This window comes from Lontra canadensis, unplaced genomic scaffold, assembly GCF_010015895.1.
Source record: "Lontra canadensis isolate GAN:19392208 unplaced genomic scaffold, GSC_riverotter_1.0 scaffold1, whole genome shotgun sequence".
In the NCBI taxonomy this organism is placed as follows: domain Eukaryota; kingdom Metazoa; phylum Chordata; class Mammalia; order Carnivora; family Mustelidae; genus Lontra; species Lontra canadensis.
In genome coordinates, this window is record NW_022630995.1 from 80230627 (window position 1) to 80251416 (window position 20790).

Sequence of the window (20790 nt, forward strand, 5' to 3'; positions counted from 1 at the left end):
GGAAAAATTATATTGTTGAGTAGACAACTAGGTATTCTGTACAAGTAATAAAAGTTCTTTTTAAAAAAGTTCTCCTGAAAGACTGCTAATCTCTGAGTTAAGAATCCTAGTGAAGGGGCGCCTGGGTAGCTCAGATGGTTAAGCATCTGCCTTTGGCTCAGGTCACGATCCCAGGATCCTGGGATCGAGTCCCACATCGGGCTCCCTGCTCAGCGGGGAGCCTGCTTCTCCCTCTCCCTCTGCTCCCTGCTTGTGTTCTCTCACTCTCTGTCAAATCAGTCAATAAATAAAAATCTTAAAAAAAAAAAAAAAAAAAAAAGAATCCTAGTGAAGGACCAGGTTTTGTGGAGAAATTCATCGATGATATACTAGATGGCTTTAAACACTGAACTATATCACAACACAAAATTTGAAAAATTCTAGACCAGGAGTGTTTGATGTTTATAAAATAAAGTGAAGATATTTTGGCATTTGGTTTAACAGCATTAAGAAAATGTCATCTGTTTGTAAATGAAAGTAGAACCTGGTGCCCAAATTTAAGACTACTTCATTCCATTTCCTTCTTCAGACTAAAAATAGTCTCAAGACATGAAAAACAGCCGGTTACATACATATGTATCTTAATGATGCCTTAACAGATGTGGATGTCCTGCTTATCTGAAATAGTCATTGTTTTCAATCTACTTCAAGAATGCACAGAAGCTTCCAAGTAAAGAATTACTGTACGCTACATAGAACTTTTAAAAAAATGCACAAATAAGATGTTCCAGTGTCAGGCTGGCTGAGGTTTAGGGAGGTAGGAAGAGAAATAACGGTGTTGGTTGATAGAGTCAGGGATATCTGGGGTGATGGAAATGCAAAGCAGATAGAACATGATGGCTCCTAGACTGAATGACTCTGAGAAACATTTTCACTTTCTAGATAAAGTCATCTACAAACTTTCTATTTTCTTGTTAATTCATATACAATTTGCTACAAAGATACTCTATTTTCACTGATCTCTATGAAAATAGTTGTTCTTGAAGTGTACTGGTGGTATCATGATTAAAAAAATTATATATATTGTTGGTTTACCTTAAAAGATACAGAGAAGAAATGATTGATATGGTCATCTACTATACTCCTATACATCAGGTTTCTCTATTAACCACAGCTCTGATTCTGGTTGTTTCCATTCTTCTCCAAACAGTGTATTAAAACTGAAAGGCTTGAAGTATTCCAGACGATGACTAAACACAAAGAAAAAGAAAGTGGGAACTGAAATGAATTATGCATTTGCAAAATAGTTATCCTGAAGGGCTATTTATTTGTCACATTTGTGACAGAACAACATTATAAAAATACCAAAGGTAAGAGGAATTCTATGTGTAAAACTTTCTCACTCTTGCCATCAAACATTCAGCTCTGAAATTCACCCACATTTCAAAACACTCTCCTCTTAATTCTAGAAAAGCTCCCTCATAGCTGAGGGAAGAATTAAAAATCAACCCTCAAAACCTGACTGATTCTATCTAGCCTTAAACAAATATTATACTCTTAGAGATGTTTTTACATTCAGATTTTGATACACTTTATATGCCATATAGAAAATCGTTTTAAAGTTTCAGCTCTGTAACTTAAAGGATAGACTCTTTGCCAAAGCAAGAGAGGTAAATGTAAAAAGGATTTAATCCTACTTATTTTCTTTCTAGGAAAACCATTTAAGTATTGTGGCTTAATGAAGAGACAAAGGCTTAACTAAATGTTACAGTGGGTCTCAGCTGTGCAGGAAATCATTCTGCACAGCAGACTCTACCTTGACTCTACCTGGAACAATGGTATACTCATACTTTCATCTAGGGTAAGTCTCCAATAACTTATAAATGAGAAGCCTGAATACAGGAAGGCATTAGCTGGTGAAGAACCAGAGAAACAAGCCATCTTGTTTTGAGGATCCTGAGTAAGTTGCATCTGGATTCCTGTCCATTCTGCTCCCCTGACTAGGCTGAACCAGGCTGAACCTGGTTTAGAGTCACACTATCAATCCAGAATTAAGAAGTTAAGGAAACCTCCAGTTATGAAATGAATAAGTCACAGGGATAAAAAGTACAGCCTAGGGAATATACTCAATGGTATTATAACAGCATTCATTGTACAGAGACTGATGGTAGCTACAGTTGTGAACATAGCGTAGTATATAGATTTGTTGAATCGTTATTTTGTACACCTGAAACTAGTGTAACATTGTGTATCAACTATACTTCAATTTTTTAAAAATTAAAACAATAAAAGAGGTTAGGGAAACAACAGAGATGGATAAGAGGTAGCAAGAAGAGAAAAGCAATAAGGGAAGGGTAAGAAAAAGGGTTAGGACGGGGACAAAAGCAAAGGGAAATGTGTTTCAGGCAGAATAAAGGAATAGACTAGAAAAGATAAAGGCAAAGTGAGTGAAGTAAGAGCATGACAGGAAGGAGAAAGCTAACAGGGAGAAGGACAGTATAGCACTTTCTAAAGGTAAAAAGGCAGGAAAGTCAGTCTACCATGGTGCAAAGCTCACCAGGATATCTCTGTTAGGCTCTTGTAAACAGGCAAACTCACCAGACTGGCCACCAAGCACACCCAGAGAGATACAGAGCAGGAATCTCAGCTTTCCCCAGGACAGCATTTGCCTTTACTGTGTTTACAGCAGTCCACGAAGCACTTAGAAAGCTGGCCAGGAGCTACATTCTCCTTAAGTGACAGCTTCAGGTGCAAAGAGCTAAGACTCAAACTGAGGAAGTATAGGAGATACCTTAGCTTACATGCCTGCTGTGCCACAGAAGCCATATCTCTTATGATAACAACTCCACTATTAAAGTTTCTAGCATCCCCATGGGAAACAAGACTTCTAAAGGGAAATCCCAAAGACATGCTGCCCCTATCAGGTATTCAGAGTTTATTCATAATTCCTCTCAGATCAGAACCAATTTACCAATTAAGGGCCATTATTATGACAAGCAAAATTGCCTAGAAATACAGTTGACATTTTTATCTTTATGAGGTTACCAGAGGAAGTAAGCTAGAAAGTTAACTGAAGGTCACATTCTCAAACAGCAAGAAAGGCTTTCTTAACCTTTTACTCATACCAGAACACAGATGTCTCTGGCCATTTAGCTCTGAAAGGAATCATAAATGAATTTGCAACAATATTTTGATACTTGCTGTTGCAATACTCACTAAGCAAGACTTTTCTCATACCACTATGGAAATATAAGTGCTCTACTGACAGCAGTAAGAGAGACTATGTCTGTCCAAAGTCAGTCTGTCAAGTATTTACTGAGGACTATGAGGGAACATATGACTCTACTAGATATTTGAACACATATGTTTTCTTGGAGTGAAAAATGTTACTACTGTTCTACCCATAATTAGTTTACCAAAAACTCAGAGTTGGAACCTATCTTCATTTAATTTCTACTTACAAATCAGGTTTTTGTCCTTGTTGCAGTTCACGTTGAGGTATTGGGTAAAGAGCTTCGTAGTTTCTTTTATCTGTTGATCCATGAATTGCAAATGAATTGAATTTTGTCACATTTGGTGGAAAATAACTCCAAGGAAGATAAGCTCTGCCTTCCCATTTTGTCTCTCCTCTAGACACTTTGTATGACAGAGCAAGTTCTTGCTACAGAAACAACATGTGAAACACATAAGGTAAATTCAGATTTATACTTTAAACATTCTATTTAAGATATATATCTTATATATCTTTTACATATAACATATGTATCTTAAAGATTACATTTAAGGATTTTTTCTAATATTTTTATTTACTTACTTTCCAGACATTTCTTCTTCCAGAGAGTAAGAGCACCAAATGTTGTCCATGACTGTCAAAATTAAAATTTGTCATGAGTGTTTGAAAGAAACAAATGTTACCTTCTTTACTTTCCTTCATATCTGCAATATGTGCTTGTAACTCAGTTTCCAAATAATTAAAAGATGCAGTATGAATACTGGATAATTAAAGGGAGGACCAGTGTGCTCAGTTACTTAGAAATACCATCTTTGAGTTTATCATTTTTCAGACAACTGCAGTGAAATGCATAAAGCTACACATGTCCAGACTGTTTTTTATATTCTGTAAATAAGAATTTATATAAAAGAATACTTCAACTGATTAGATGGTACAAAATATGAAAAAGGGGTGGGGGGTACCATAGTATCTGGTACTCATAATAAAGCCCATTTCAGAAACTAAAGTACCCTAGGAGAAGCTGGCACCAATTTCAAAGTCTGAATCCAATAACTTTACTAAAGGTTACTTCCATGAAAACAAACAAACAAACAAACAAAAAAACTATCTGAAGCTCATTAGGAAGATAGAAAATAAAAACATAGATTGTCTACTACAAGTCAACAAGTTGAAGATTTTAATTTGTATCTATTCTCTTGCACAACTGTCCTCAACCTGCCTGCCTCTTGTATTTTCCTGCTTTTTACCATTAGTTTCAGACACTGGTGACACATTTTCAAGATAAACAAAATATAACCTCATGTGAAATTCTATTAAGAGAGCATAATTGGGATTAATCAGGTCAGTTAGAATCAAAGGATTTTAAGTAATTATATGAAGGAAATTTACTGTCAGTGGAAAAGACTGAACATTTCTACTCCAGATGCTCTGTTGTGATCTTTTCAGGGAGGACTTCCCTTCAGTAAACTATTCTAACAGAAGACAAGTATCATTTTTCATTTAAAAGTTCTCTGCTTATTTTTATTATTATTATGCAACTTTAAGAATATCCTAGGAGAGATAAAAGTCCTTGCAAATCAAAACAACAATATTCTTCATGTTGCTTTCCCAGAGGTTAATTAACTGTCACAGTTGTTCATTGTCAGAAGCAAAACCATAATAATGGATTAATAACTGTCCCATAATATATGAAACTACATTACTCTACAGATTTTTAAACTTACTAATAATGTAACTTGAAAATATATTTTTAAATTATTAATTTTATACATGTTTATCACATAATTTTAAAACAAAAGAGAATCTAATTATCCTATTCATCCATTTTCACTTTGTGAAAATAAACTGATATTATCATCTAATGAAATTAAAACTAAGGATAAAACTAGAATTCTAACATATCCAAGTTCTTAACCACTTTCTAGACAAGTAATAAACCTATTTGCCTTAGATTTTTTACCTGTTTGATGAAAATAATCACACAGCAGTTGAAGTTTTCTTACCTCACAAGACAGTTAAGTCATATTTTTCAATAAAAGATTCTGGCATGTTAGTTAAAAGGTGACAAAGATATATGATTATTCTCAAAAATATAATTGTGAACAGCTATGCTTTCCACATTAGAATTAGCAAAAGTCAAACTAAGGGAAAAGAAAATGATACCTAAAATATTTAAATCAACTGTTTGGGACTCTGCCCACCCTACAAAGGGACAGAGGCTACCGAATATTAGATACTGAGAGGTATTTAAAGGTCATTTAAAATGAAAAGTGGCAACACAAAGAAATATTTCATTACTAAATATTTTACTAATTTAGAATTTGTTATCATGTAGATAACAGGTAGGCATAAATTTACTTTTTCACATATGCAGGGAAAAGAGTAAAGTAAATAAAGTAAACAGGTTCCCAAATGACTGGTTAAATTTGAACAAAAGAGTCCAAGATTAATATTTGTAATAAGTCTAAAAAAACTATGTGTCATTTAATTTTTATCCCTGGCACTGAAGACAAAGTGATGTAGTATACACTCAATAAATGAATGATGAATAAAGGAAAGAATACATAATTATATAATTATGCAACACATAAAATTTAAGTTTAATCTAGTTATTTAAAAAAATTCCCTAAAAGAAACTAGTTCAATTCATTGTATTTATATCTCCCTTTATTTCTGAATAGGTAATTCATAATGATGTAAATTTCATAATAAGTAATGAGAGACAGTTTCTGTTATTTATAATGATTTTTTATTTTACAAAAAGACTTTCAATTTATTAGAAAACCAACCACATTAGTGAATTGAAAACAATATCAATGTAATATTTTCAAGCATTTATAAAATATGTTTTACTTGAGAATAAAGAAGTATATATAATTCAGATTAGCATTCTTCCTTTTGGTTGAGCTTTTACCATAAACCATATAATTTATAACTAGAAATTAACTATATTCAAATTATGTAGCTGTGTGTTAGAAAAAAATTTTATACTTACGGACAAAGTTCAACTTCTAAATACTGTTCAGTTATGTCATTCAAGAAAAATGTTTCCACAACTTTTGAAAACAGAGAGAAGACATACCAAGAAATTTAATTTTACTTAAGTAATAAATTATTTTTTTAGAGTATAAAATGAATTAACTCATTATTTTTAACTATAATTCTATCTTGTAAGAAAAGGGGAAAAGCAAATAAATACACATTGCCTGGAAGAAGAAATACATAGAAAATAAATCACCAATTTTTCCCATATCAGATTGTCCTAAGATTACAAATATTAATAAAGCCTAGTGTTGGGTGAGGTTCTTAAAGAAACGAATGTTATTACAGACTTTGAACCAGTTATCTTCTTCTAGGATTTAATCTTAAGAAATAATTAGAGAACTGGGAAAAGTAAGTATAATGCTATTCATCTAAGTATTGCTCAAAAATAGAGAATGATCTACATGGTTATTTCCTATGAATAAATAAAACTATTACACAGGAGAGCTGTTAAATAAATTATGGAATTCATATATTCCAGGAAATAGAATATAATGCAGTCATTACAATCAAATATACAGTTGAATATATTTTTTTAAGATTTTATTTTTTTATTTGAGAGAGAGAGAGATAGCAAGAGAAAGCAGGAGTGGGGCAGGGGGAGAGGGAGAAGCAGACTCCCCGCAGAGCAGGGAGCCCAATGCAGGACTCAATTCCAGGACCCTGGGATCATGACCTGACCCAAAAGCAGACATTTAACCCACTGAGCCACTGAGGTGCCCACCAAGTGGATACTCTTCATAAAAATACCAAGAGGGAAAGAGGTATGGATTGCTGCTACACACACACACCAAAAAATACCAGACACTTGGCTCAAAAAAGTGGTTTAGGGAAGGATTCCTGGAGAGGGTGCTATCTAAGCTCCACCTAGAAAGATAAGTTGAAATTGGAAGAAGAATGATGGAAAGGACATTCCAGGGTGAAAGAAAAGTGCAATCAAATGTACATGATTAGGAAATATCATCCCTTAAAGAACTACAAGCAGTTCAGTCTTCCTAGGCAAACATTTCAATGCATAGAGAAGGAATGCTGCAAAGAGAATAAGGTGCTAGATCATGAAAAATCTTATAGAAAGATCATAATAAGAAGGGTGAAACTATCCTGAGAGGACAGGGAGCCTGAGAAGGTTTGCAAGGACCTGAATTATGAGTTTGAATTTTCATTTTAGATCGATCACTCTGGCTTCTAACTGAAGGATGGATCTAAGGGTAAAAAGACTATAAAGGGTGCTTTGACTAGCCCAAGTAAAAGATCACAAAGGCCTAACCTATGGTACGGAGAGTGTGAATGAAGAAAAGGTACTAACTAAATCAGAGAAACGTTAAGGAGGCGAAGCTGGTAAGACTCATAAATAAATCCAAATATGGAGAGTGAGAGAAAAGGTTATCTTGGAAAGCTCTCATATTTCTATATGTAGTAAACTGAGGTATTGTAGTGTTTGGGCAACTGGGGAAATAAGCAGGTTTATGAAAGAACTGGATGAGTTGAGTTTAGGACTTCTTGAGTTTGGTGTCTGTGGTACCTCTAGTAGATAAGTCACATTAGTGTCTATACCAGCAGGTAGCTGGTATATACAAGTTCTGTATCAGTAAAACATAACATGTTTTACATATGATAAAAATTAACACTGACAAATACATGCTATACAGATGTTAGTATGGTCTACAGGAACCATCAAAGGTTTCTTTAAAGAAATGAAACCTATATTAGACCTTGAACTAAGTGCATGAGAGGCAGGGGATGGGGAATAGAATGAGAAAAGGTACATGGGTGAGAATATGCTTGGATAGTAAGACCATTAGCCTTTCAGAAGTCAAGTTTTTGGTTGACATATGATTCCACTTACATATTGAATCTAGAAAACAAAACAAATGAGTAAACATAAGGTAGAAATAAACCCATAAATACAGAGAACAAACTGAGGGCTGCCAGGGGTGGGGAGAGTGAGGGGTACAGAGGGTAAGGGGATGGGCAACACGGATGAAGGAGAGTGGGAGATACAGTCTTCCAGTCAAAGAATGAATAAGTCACAGGGATAAAAGTCACAGCATAGGGAATATAGACAGTGGTACTGTAACAGTGCTATGGAGACTGATGGTAGCTACACTTGTGGTGAGCATAGCATAATGTAAAGACTTGTCAAATCACTACTTTGTAAACCTGAAACTAATATAACATTGTTATATTAAAAAAGAGCTTTTGATTGAATAGGATAGCCCAATTTATGAGTATTCTGAAAGCTTAAAGGAAGGGTTTGAATTTTATCTCAGGGATAGTTATGGTTTGCGATCTGAGGAGTGGAATCATAAAGAGTATTTCAGAAAGATAAGTTTGGTAGCTTAATTATGATACATTAGAAGGGGATCATAGAGCAAATCTGGCACAGTGTAATTTTATGGCATGTCCTTTAGCCTTCATTTGACATGTGAGATTAATTGCCAGTATAAAATACAAACTACATTTCATATTAAGGCTGACAGTATTTCTATAATAAGTAAAACATCCCCAAACTTCCACAGAGAAGGTTTATAAGGTTAAAGTAGCAATTCGAAGATACTTAAAGACAAGACAGAAATGCTGAACTCTCCTTAAAATAGGTATCAGAAGTAAATGAAAGAAATATGGCAGCAATTTAAAAATCTGGATTTGTAATTGCCATTTTTCACTGTTCTAGTTACATAGCTTAAGTCACATAAGTGATGGTGAAAAAGAATGAGAGATTGGTAGAGAACGGAAGAAACTGCACATGTCAGCTGCTCGTAAGAGCACTCACTTCCTTACAGTAAGATAAAATAATAGTTCTAGGAGAGGTTAATATAAAGAGATTTATGTTTGCAGTAAAATACAGTACTTCCACTTACCTTCATAATTCCACAGTTCATTGTAAGGTTTTCCTGGTTCTCCAAGTGGGGCTGGAGGATCATTGAAAAAGGGAGCACTAACTTCCATCATCACTCCTCCATCACCTGGATTCAGCCTGACAAACACTGGCTCATGCTTCACGGGAAAACCATCCCAAGTGTACTGAATTTTAAAATCCATCTGAAGACTCTAAAGGAAAAAAAATTAAAACAAACTCTTTAACAATTTACAAATGTTTCCTTTAGTTGGAAATGAAAATGCCAATAGCAATGCCAAATAGCAGGCAGGAAGGCAGCAGAGTGACAAGAACATAGCTCTGAGAGTCAAAAGGCCATTTGTGTTATGGCAAACCATGGACAGGAATTCTGTTGTAAAATAGGTTTTTGGATCCTAAAAGCTTTAGAACTAAGTCTAGATCCAGCTCAAGTTACCTTGTAAAGAGTATATCAAAATCATTTATTTTTTCAATGTTCCAAGATTCATTATTTATGCATCACACTCAGTGCCCCATGCAATATGTGCCCTCCTTAATACCCACCACCAGGCTCACCCAACTGCCCACCCTTTTTCCCTCCAAAACCCTGTTTGTTTCTCAGTTCACAATCTCTCATGCTTTGTCTTTAAAAACTGCAATTAAGTCCACCGACGACACTGTTCATATACTTAATAACTATAAGCATTACGAGTTTCTATGTCATCATTTGTCTTTTATTCTAAAATGTGCACGTGTCTGAATTATTGGATCCCTTGGGAATCAAGATCTTTCTAATAAAATTCGATCTGATTAAAAAAATAACTCTATAAGTCATCAGAAGCACTTCTGCTAACACTTGTTTCTTTGGCTAAAACCCTTTCTTTTTAGGGTGGGAGTTGCAGGGCAGGAGGTACTCCAACCATTTCAAAGTTAATAGAGTTAAATATTGTCTTCCTTGGTCTCAGGGTACAGATTTTCTTAGCTACTTCAATTGTTGAAAATTCACATATTAAATGACCACGTTTGGTTAATCCTTTATCTCCCAATTAAAAAATGGGAATGGAATTTATCATTTAAACTTTGAAATAGACTAAATACATTTGATACAAGCAGTATTTGCATTTTTGCTTTTTTTCTAAGGATTAACTAGACATCCATAGCATTCTAGTAATAAAATTATATTTTTTATTAAACACGATGTATCAGGAATTCTCTAAACATTATCTCACTTAATTTCACAACAAACTTGCAGAGGAACCGTTTTTATCCTCATTACAAATGAAGAAACAGATTTGTCCAAGGTCACATGGTTGGCAAACCATGAGACTGAATCAATGTAGTCATGTTTTCCCAGCTGAAGACATTTCAGGACTCTGCAAGGAGATGCAAACCTCCTTTAAGAGTGGTAGAGTCCCCAAATCATATGAGGTCCTTATGTCTTGTTCAGAAGATAATCTTGATTAGTAACAATGCTATTTTCAGACTTAAATTTCCCTTATCTGAAGTCTTTGAATGCATTTCCTTGCTTCATATGTTATATTTACTGCAAATAAGTTAAGTTTTGGATAAATTTATTTCAATGAATAGATACTACTAGGTACCAATCATTGGGAGATCCAAATATATAAGCTCTGTCGCACACAGGAATCCAAGATCTTTGAAAACCTTTTTCTAAAGTATATAGCTCTTCCTAATTTTTACTACATGTTAACAAATTTTAATTGATAACCTCAAAAATTTTAAAATAATTCTGGTATTACAACCCATTTGCAACTAATAGTATTTGAGAAGAGGATATGTTTAGTAATTTATATTCTTCATTATTAAAGTAAGCTCAGTGAGTGATAGGATTGTATAAATTGATTCTGATTTTTGTAGAATTTAGTACTGATTTATATGGAATAAAAACCTCAATAATAAACTGATTTTTTTTTAACCAACATTTTTTTTTAAATTTCTTTTCAGAGTAACAGTATTCATTGTTTTTGCACCACACCCAGTGCTCCATGCAATACGTGCCCTCCTTAATACCCACCACCCACCTGGGTCCCCCAACCTCTCACCCCCCCGCCCCTTCAAAACCCTCAGGTTGTTTTTCAGAGTCCATAGTCTCTCATGGTTCACCTCCTCTTCCAATTTCCCTCAACTCCCTTCTCCTCTCCATCTCCCCATGTCCTCTGTGTTATTTGTTATGCTCCGCAAATAAGTGAAACCATATGATAATTGACTCTCTCTGCTTGACTTATTTCACTCAGCATAATCTCTTCCAGTCCCATCCATGTTGCTACAAAAGTTGGGTATTCATCCTTTCTGATAGAGGCATAATACTCCATAGTGTATATGGACCACATCTTCCCTATCCATTCGTCCGTAGAAGGGCATCTTGGTTCTTTCCACAGTTTGGCAACTGTGGCCATTGCTGCTATAAACTGATTTTCTTTAGTTGAAATATCAAAGCACATTCTTCATACATAAATGGTTAAACTTCTATCCCAAATTTTGGTACTAGTAAGTATCATCTTGAAGCATACAGGAAGAAATAAGAATAAATCAAGATGTTAGAAAAGCTGATTAAATCTGATTCTTATACCAATATGCTCAGAGAAAACGCTATTCTCCTAACTTGGAGCTTGACAATCCTGGCAAAATATAATTTAGCAACTAGGAAGTTTTGACAGATTCACTCATTCTCCACAGAACCACCATATCTACAAAAATACTGTACACATTAAAAGGATCCCTATCTTAATCAGTAGGGTTTCCACTAGGGAATTTCCAACTTCTGGCCCTTCAAGGCAATCATCTCTACGTCCACATGGAATTAAAGCACATCCAGTGATTGGATCCTAAAAATGGCCTGTCATTTCCATGTACACATGTGGTCAGAGTGAGGTGTATTTTATAGCTTCAAATTAATTCAAAATGTAATCCTAACTGAAAGTTAAGAAGAAATTAAATATAAAAGCACAGCTACTCTGGTTGAGAGTATAAGGTAGTGATACCTTAAGACTTTCTACGGGCCCTTTTCCCTGATTTTTTTGAGTAGTGTTTAAAATTACTGTAAGAAATATTGACCAGACTTCCATCAGCATGGAGGAGTGCCATGCTGACATGCCCAAGGGTAGAATGTAATTTTGGCTTTAATTGCATAAAATGGTTTTAGTTTCCTATTAGAATGACAAATTTGTTAATTTGCTTAAAGAACAATTATGTTAATCCAAATGTGCATAATATTTATAACAAATATAACCTAAAAAGTATAGTCCTGCCCACTAGTTTACAATGTAATCTAAAGAGAACCTGGACCTAGACAGAAACAGCTGATTCTCCTTTCAACTTCCCAGGGATACTAAGAACTGTCTCCTGAAGCTTAATTCTCATGACTTCTCAATTTTTTTGTCTGCACATGTGCTCATATGAAGTAAAGACAATTCTACTGTAAATGTCCTTTGTGACCTGTGCTAGTGTGCACCCCCTGCTCTACTTCCTGTCATTCTCTACTGCCTGTACATTGCTCTGTTTTGATTCACAGCATTATACCACATGACATATTTGTTTATTGTCTCCTCATTCCCAACTAGAATGCCTGTAAGTAATAGGAACTCATTATTTATTTGTCAAGTGAATAATCATCTTAGTCTCTGGATCCAAAATTTCATGATTCTAAGAAATCAGCTGTGTTGGTGGTATCACTCTCTTTCAACCAAAACAACTATAAATAACTAAGGTGATATATCTAGAAACTTCCTTTCAGTTTAGTTTATCAAAAGTTTATTAACTACTCACTTCTTTTGAGTACCATACCAGGTGCTAGGGAAATTAAGTATAAGCCTATGGAGAGTTAGAGATGATTCTCATGTAGCTAACCAACCGAGTCTCATGTAGCTAAACCAGCTAGGTCTATTATCAATCAGTTCATTTTGTAGTCCTATTTAATAAGGTTGGATCTATATACCAAACTAAGTTTTAAATGAGTCAAGGTTTACAAATAAAAACCAAATTAAAAAAGAAAAAATGAATTTTTAAAGATGATCTTAGAGTAGAAAAGTCTTTTAAAATATAACCCCAAACCCAAAAGACATAAAAGAAAAGAGTGATACATTTGGCTGCATAAAAATAACAAAACTGAAAGCAGAAGTCTGCTTACACCCACCAAAAGAAAAGCACACCATTACAAAATCAAAAGACAGTTTCGGGAAAAAATATCTGCAACATGTATTTCAGACAAATCAGTAACTTCTTTAATGTTTAAAGGGCTCCTAGAAATCAATAAGGAAAAAGATCAATATCCCAGTGGAAAAATGGGAAAAAACAGTTCACAGAAAATAAATGCAAAATTTTCAACCTCACTTATGATAGAAATGCAAATTAAAAAACAATAAATTACTATTTTCACCAACTGGAAAGCTTGAGAACATGCTGAGATATGAGGACTAAGAAACAATCACATAATTATTGTTGGGACATAACTGATACAGCTTCTGGGAAGAGCAATCCCTCAAAATCTTTCAAAACAAAAAAATTCAAATATTCTTTGATTCAATAATTCTAGTTCTAGGAGTTATTACACGTGCACATATTCAAAATGACATAAATATAAAGATATTCACTGTGACATTGTCTACAATAACAAAATATCATAAGCAATTTAAATACCCATCAGCAGAGGAATGGTAAGGTATTTATGCTATATCATGGAATGAATTACTATGTACCTGCTAAAAAAGAGTGGAGCAGCTCTATATATATATCTAAAATATATTAAGTGAAAACAGGAAGGTGCAAAAAGTATGAATTTATTTTATTAAAAAAGAAGACTATTTGCATCTATGCTTGTGAAAGTATACACTATCTCAGGAAGCATATACAAGAAACCAGTGATGGCAGTGGTTACCTCTCTTGAGAGAATTATCTACTTGAGACAACAGAGCAAGGGAGGCTTACTTTCAACTGTTATTACTAAAAACAAAACTACCTGGATTTTATACTATGATAGACACTATTAAAAAATAAATGAATAATTTAAATATATTTTTGTAAAGTCCATTTTATGGCTGGATCTCTCAGAGTATGCAATATACCTCTTCTCTATATTATACATGCTGAACATTACTGAAATGTCAGAATGAATACTGGGAATATCATTGAAGGAATATATTCATTCAAAGTGATCACCAGCCTATTACACAACTTTGATGTTGGTTGTTCAGACTTTCTTAAAAGAATGTTTATTGCTAATTTGTGTTTTTCCACATTTTAACCTCTACCCTCCAAATTACTCTTTCATCAAAAAAAGTCACAATTTTTAAATTATTTTCATACTTGTCTGTACTATGGAAAGGCCTTATAGAAGGAAATAAAGGAAGAGAAATGAGAAAGAACTGCAGAGCACTAAGTGCCTAGGAGACGAAAAACGTTCCACAAAGGTTAAAATTAGGAAGTTATGGAAAAGATGTTTTCTCAACACAACGTTTTACAAGGAAAATTTCCAAATTCCTCTATTCACATATTCTTTAGTTTTCTACGATAATTATTTTTCAGTTTGCATTCTGCTTCCACCTGCACCCCTACCTTACAAAAAAAAATGGAGAAATGAGGAAGTGAGACGGAAAGCGGGAGTAAACTGCTCCAACAGAAGAAGCTGCTGAAAAATAAGTTAGCAGAGAAAAAGCTAACAAGACTAGGTGAAAGTGCAAGTAATGACTGAGGAAACAACGTGTAACAAGAAGAGAACACAGACCGGGAAGTTCTTTACCCTGCTCCACTCAGCTCGCTGCTTTCTGCAGAGGTGACTGGAGAGCCTTAGGCTCCGCCCAGATGCCTACACAGGCTGGGGCCAGGGCTTGGAGGACTGAAGCCCACTCCACCGGGTTTTTGCCCGACCCTGGGTGGCTCAGGGGCTTAAAGCCTCTCCCTTCAGCTCAGGTTATGGTATCAGGGTCCTGAAGAGAGCCCCACATGAGGCTCTCTGCTCAGCAGGGAGCCTGCTTCCCCCCCACCTCTCTCTGCCTGCCTCTCTGCCTACTTGTGATCTCTGTCAAATAAATAAATAAAACCTTATAAAGAAAAAAAGGAGGCTTAAAAAAAAAAAAAAAGAAAGAAAAATGTGAAAGGACCACCAGAAAACATCTGAACTCAATCACTCCACTGAAACTTGAGTGGTTTTCTAGATGGAGAAGAAAGGGTAATTCAGTAATATAAACACTGTGTAACAATCTTAAAATGAACTGTAAATCATTAGGATTACAATAGAACACATACAGCAATAATTCACTTAATGTAACTAAAGGTTAACTGGCGATATAAGCAAAACTGTAAATTAATTATATTACACTGGCCATAAACAATATTACCCTAAATGTAAGTGATATTACACTACTGGGAGGCATATACATAGTGATTAAGGATTGTGACATTTTAATGCCTAGATTAAAATTCCAATTCAGGCACTTTCCATCTATGATCATCAACAAGTTACTGTAAAAAGGATTTTGTAAGTGGAGATATGTATATACCTATATACACACTATACACTGTGTGTGTGTGTGTGTGTGTGTGTGTGTATATATATATATTTATTCAGCATAGTGCCTAGCATATATGTAGTAAATACTCAGAAAAGATAAGCTGTTATTATTAAAGTATATACAGGTTTGCTTAAAGAAAATATTTCTCAGATGCCTGTTGATTGTCAGTCAGTTAAGTGTCTGCCTTTTGGCCCAGGTCATGATCTCAGGGTCCTGGGATCGAGTCCCACATTGGGCTCCCTGCTCTGCAGAGAGTCTGCCTCTCCTTCTGCCCCTCATCAGGCTCATGCTCTCTCTCACTCTCAAATAAATAAATAAAATCTTAAAAAAATAAATTTAAAAAAAGGAAATATTTCTCTGTCTAAAATCACTAAAATTACAAGTTTCTTAAGTGCTTTTCCTATATAAAACTAGACGCAAGGCAGGATAGTCTAACTGACCCTTGATATAATAAAATATGGGTAAGTGCTCCAGAGATGTACAACATGGTTCTGGTTGGTTCAGTCTTACTTATCCTAGTAGCTTCAGCATTTATCAACCTATTTTCCTTCATTTAGTGTCTCTTTCACCCAAGACAGTGTGAACTTATTGTTTCTACACAGGATTAAAGGTAAGTAAATTCATAAAACAGTCATACATAAACTTTTAAACTTCTTTGTCCGGTCTGACCAGCAAAACCCTCAGATGGTGAATGAAATGATTACTCCATACGCCTTAACGGGAGAAAGGAGAGGTCTGGGCACGAGAAGCCCTAGCAGAGAAAGGCCTTGGGCCAAATTTTGTCTCCACTTTTATTGGGGTCTTAGCAATACATAAGGTATAAGCGCAAAGTGAGGAAGAAAGTGTAACTTTAATGGTCAGGATAATAACATATGGAGCAGCGTGTGATAAGGATGAGGAGTCAAGGAGTTCGTGAAGTACGTGACCACCACAGGTGCTTGTTTTTCTTCAAAACCTAAATATTGACTGCCTTGATGAGGACCTTGAGCAGCAGTTAAGAATTTGGCCATTTTCAGCCAGGAAACTTCGAAGGAGACCCAGTGTTCAGGGACTCCTCCTTTGTTTTTCAATTAGTGTCACCCAGGGAGGCACATACAAGTCAGATTTTGTCTATCCAAGCACTGTGAATTCCCTCACTTCTAAAGAAAAGGTAATAATTTGGGGCGCCTGAGTGGCTCAGTGGTTTAAAGAAAAGGTAATAATTTATAGAACTACAGTATTTCCAAGTAATAGAATCACTCTGTATTTTGGTTGTTGAGAGTTACCAAAATGTCTATAGGATCTGTGGGTTTAATTCGGCAAGGAGTCACTACACCTGAACTTCACAGCTACTCTGAGAATACCGTGCATATTCTACATGTTTAAGTAAAGTCATCACAGTTTTCTCCTGATCTGAAAGAGCAGATATTACATTAGCGTGTAGCCATTATTCAAATATTGTTCAGGTAAAATATTACACTATACCATATGAAATTGAAGAAAATCACAATTTCATATGGCTCAGCCTAAATATATTTTTTCAAAACACACTTTTAAAAATCTCTTTGGGGGAAAATAGCTTTGTATTCATTTTACTGAAACTATTATTTTTGTTTTCTAAAAATCACTTTTGGTGGGAGAGGGAAATAAGGAGTTATTGTTCAAGAGATATAGAGTTTCAGTAAGGCAAGATGGAAGAATTCTAGAGATCTGCTGTACAACAATATGCATATAGTTAAGACTACTAAATTGTACGCATGAAAATCTGAGAATAGATTTCATATCATTTTTATACAAGAATTATAATAATAAAAAAGACAAGCTTAAAAAGAGAGCTCCCAATTTCTAGGCCATGCTTCTCTTGGCTGGTTAAAATAAACATAATCATTTAATTAATTTATTTATTTATGAGAGAGAGAGAGCGCGTGCGCACGCACAAATGGGAAAGCAGAGGGAGAGGGACAACCAGACTCTATGCTGAATGCAGAGCCCCATGTGGGGCTTGATCCCAGGACCCTGAGATCATGACCTGAGCTAAAATCAAGAGTTGGACACAACTGACTGAGTCACCCAGGTGCCACTAAAATAAACATAATTATTATGTTTATTTTTATTCATTTATTTTCATTATTTTTATTTATTTATTTTTTATTTATGTTATTATTAAGAGCTTTTTGAAAATCTCTTTTTTATGGCATTTGATTACATCAGAGAATGTTTCATATGGTTTTGACCCTGGCTTAAATTTCCAACTTTATATTCTTCATGATGATTTCCACATAGTACTGGGTGCTCAATGTCAATTTATTATAAAAATTAATATTAGTAAAAGCTATCAATTTTCAGGAGTTTTCTTACTGAACAAATATATCTAACATAAAAACATGAAATTGGGGGTAGAGCATGGTTAAACCCATACTAAGTAATTTTTCCGCCACCTCTCATCCTTGTACTCAGTTACACTAATAGATACTTTCCAAGCACATCCACTGAATTCTTTAAATTCATTCCTTCATCAGATATTTACTGAACACTTATTGAAGTTCCAGGCACTCTGTTGAAGCCTGGAGACAAACTACAAAACAATATGATTTTTGACTGAAGGAAGAAGCATGAAGTATTAAGGAAACACCTTTCTAGGAAAGTGGGTAGAGGACACAAAGGAACCTTTAAAAGCAAGCAACACTAGAGGGAATACTTAAAGGATGAGTGGAAGCATAACAATTTTGTTTAATAAGAATGAAAAATATTTTCAAAAAAACTCCACTGAAATACAAAAATTAGCAGAATCTTGTAAACCAGCTCCCCAAACAAACTTCAAATCCCAAAACTGTAGTTTGTATTGAACTTGACTATATAAGCCAAATAGTTCAAGTACAGAGATAAAAATTCCAACTTCAGATATTTATTTTACACATTGGAAAGACCACTCATCATTTATATCCAGAAGGTTCTCTTTGCTTTCACCAAGAGTAATGTATCTTATCAACTTACACTGTAAATGTAGAATTAAGTTTATAACTGTTTGGTGCCAAATTAAACTACAATATGACAATATACAGATTTAAATGTAGAACTTAAACACAAGCCCCTTGGGAGGTCAGTGAGGAGTTCATGAAGAAAGTCATACACTGACCTTCAAAAAAGTTGAAGTTTGCCCACTCAATCTCTCCTTCCAATAAATTTTTTGTATTAACTTCATGGCCACCAAAAACCAGATCAAGTTCAATCTTCACTGACACAAAACTAAACTTTTTTAAAAATGATTTTTACATATATCTCCATATGTAACAGCCAGTCTTTAGAGGAAGGGACCACCTCATTCTCTCAGGAGTGAGTATGGAGAAAGCTTCAGGACTTCAAATACCTAACTGGACACAGCTGGACACATTTAAAAAATTTCTTAATACATTCTGCTAACATTACTTCCGTTATGTGAGAGTCTGCGTACAGGACAAGAAAACTTAAATTGTTAAAGAGAAAGCCAAATGGAGCGACCTCTTGACCTGCTGAGTGAAACTACTTCAATAAAAACACACAATCTATTAAAAAGCACTAACACTAGTGGCTAGCTTCAAGTTAACATTTTCACTGCTAGTGTTGAAATTTCCCCCCAGAATTAAGATAAAGCTTAAATCCAGACAAAATCAATTTTTAATACTGGAAATTGTCATTTACCCCCGAATATAAAGTTTTGCCTATTTTTTTCTGGAAAAAGAAATGTAACTTTTTTCTTCTTTTCGAGGAAGCAAAGTTATTCTAAAGAAATAACTGGTGGGAGGCGCCTGGGTGGCTCAGTGGGTTAAAGGCTCTGCCTTCGGCTCTGGTTATGGTTCCAGGGTCCTGGGATGGAGCCCCACATCGGGCTCTCTGCTCAGCAGGGAGCCTGCTTCCTCCTCTCTCTCTCTGTCTGCCTCTCTGCCTACTTGTGATCTCTGTCAAATAAATAAATAAAATCTTAAAAAAAATTAAAAAAAAAAAAAGAAATAACTGGTGAGTTTGCAGGATCTTTGGAGCGCCTTTTAACTATATGCCTTATTGATATAGTTAAATATTTAAACAGCTATTTCCTTCCTCTAAAAGATCCAAAGAGGCAAGATCGTACTTAGCTGCTGGAGTTCAAGCCCATAATCAAAAATCCTCGGGAGTATCAGCCTTGGTGGTGGGCTCTGAAGCCTCCAGTCTGGGTTCCGCCACCAGCCGCAGAAATCTACTTATTTTCCACCCACTCTTTGGCTAGCGGGTTCTCCCAGTCCAGAAGTGCCAAGTATCAGAGATCCTGGGAGCATTTAAAATATGTATCAGATGCCCTACCTACTTTTACATCTTCGGGATTTTCTTTAAAAACACACACACAAACACCGGGCTCCAACACAGGAACACTCAAGCCAGCGAGCTTGCCAACTGGCTAGCCAGTGGCTCAACCCGCTGTTACCCAGGTTCTCATAGCTCGGTCCAGACCTTGACAAATAGCCAATGGCGTGTAAGGACTCTAGGAAGCGCGATGGCGTAAGCGTGGACGTCCACGTGATGACGCAGACGGCGTTACCGTCTCCAAGGAGCGGTCCGGGGCACCGGTTTCAAAGTCGCAGGGCGGGCCGAGTGGACTTCCGCTGCTGGCCTCGGGTTTCCCCGTTGTCCTGGAGTCAACCCCGCACCCCAAACGCTCCTCCAAGGACGCCGCCACCCGGCTACTTGGCGGCCCCTTCGGCTGTCTCCTAAGGGGCCCGACACGACCCCGAGTGACCTGCGGGACGCCTGTAGCCATCCGCGTCTCCGTTTTACCCGGCCGGGCTTCGGGTGCGGTGGAACAAAATTCTCTTGGCGGGTCCCGAGCTGAAATCTGAAGTCTGTTGCCTGAGCGAAGGGCTGGGCTGGGACTCGGGAGAAGAAGGCGCGGCGGGGAAGCCGCGTGAGTAGGATGCTGATTACACCGCCCGAGTGCTTGACAACCTCTGGAGCGTTGCTTTAGTTTTGTTTTCCCGAACAGCGAGTTCTGGGGTTTTGCTTTTTTGGTGATGGTGATGCTGTTGGGGTTTTGTTTATTTTTGTCTTGAAGAAAGTGAAGGTGGTGAAATATCCAAACTAAATTCTATCGAAATGGCTACAGAAATCGACTTTCTGAGAGATCAAAGTAAGCTCCGTATTCCTTTATTGAGAATTCTTCTATGTAGGGTTTAATGTCGTCGTTGCTG

General features: G+C 35.8%; 2 protein-coding genes across 7 annotated transcripts in view; one reads left to right on the forward strand and one right to left on the reverse strand.

Moving 5' to 3' along the window:
- Positions 1-324: 324 nt before the first annotated feature.
- Positions 325-20133, reverse strand: CUNH4orf33 (chromosome unknown C4orf33 homolog). Of its 4 annotated transcripts, none has more exons than XM_032857757.1 (6): positions 20057-20133; positions 9115-9304; positions 6207-6267; positions 3794-3845; positions 3441-3640; positions 325-1229 (listed from the first exon to the last, which is right to left on the reverse strand). In XM_032857757.1, the coding sequence occupies exons 2-6, from the start codon at positions 9293-9295 to the stop codon at positions 1124-1126; spliced, it is 600 nt and encodes a 199-aa protein (XP_032713648.1). In that variant the 5' UTR covers positions 9296-9304; positions 20057-20133; the 3' UTR covers positions 325-1123. The 4 variants fall into 4 exon arrangements, with proteins under 4 accessions (XP_032713648.1, XP_032713621.1, XP_032713639.1 ...); XM_032857730.1 differs by lacking the exon at positions 20057-20133 and adding an exon at positions 19910-19993; XM_032857748.1 differs by lacking the exon at positions 20057-20133 and adding an exon at positions 19701-19887.
- A 258-nt stretch (positions 20134-20391) lies between these two features.
- SCLT1 (sodium channel and clathrin linker 1) overlaps positions 20392-20790 on the forward strand; it is a 181189-nt gene continuing 180790 nt past the window's right edge. For all 3 annotated transcript variants that reach the window (XM_032857691.1, XM_032857709.1, XM_032857719.1), the window contains exon 1: positions 20392-20729. In XM_032857691.1, the coding sequence (XP_032713582.1) occupies positions 20696-20729 (34 nt within the window). In that variant the 5' untranslated portion in view covers positions 20392-20695. The remainder of the gene's footprint in view (positions 20730-20790) is intronic.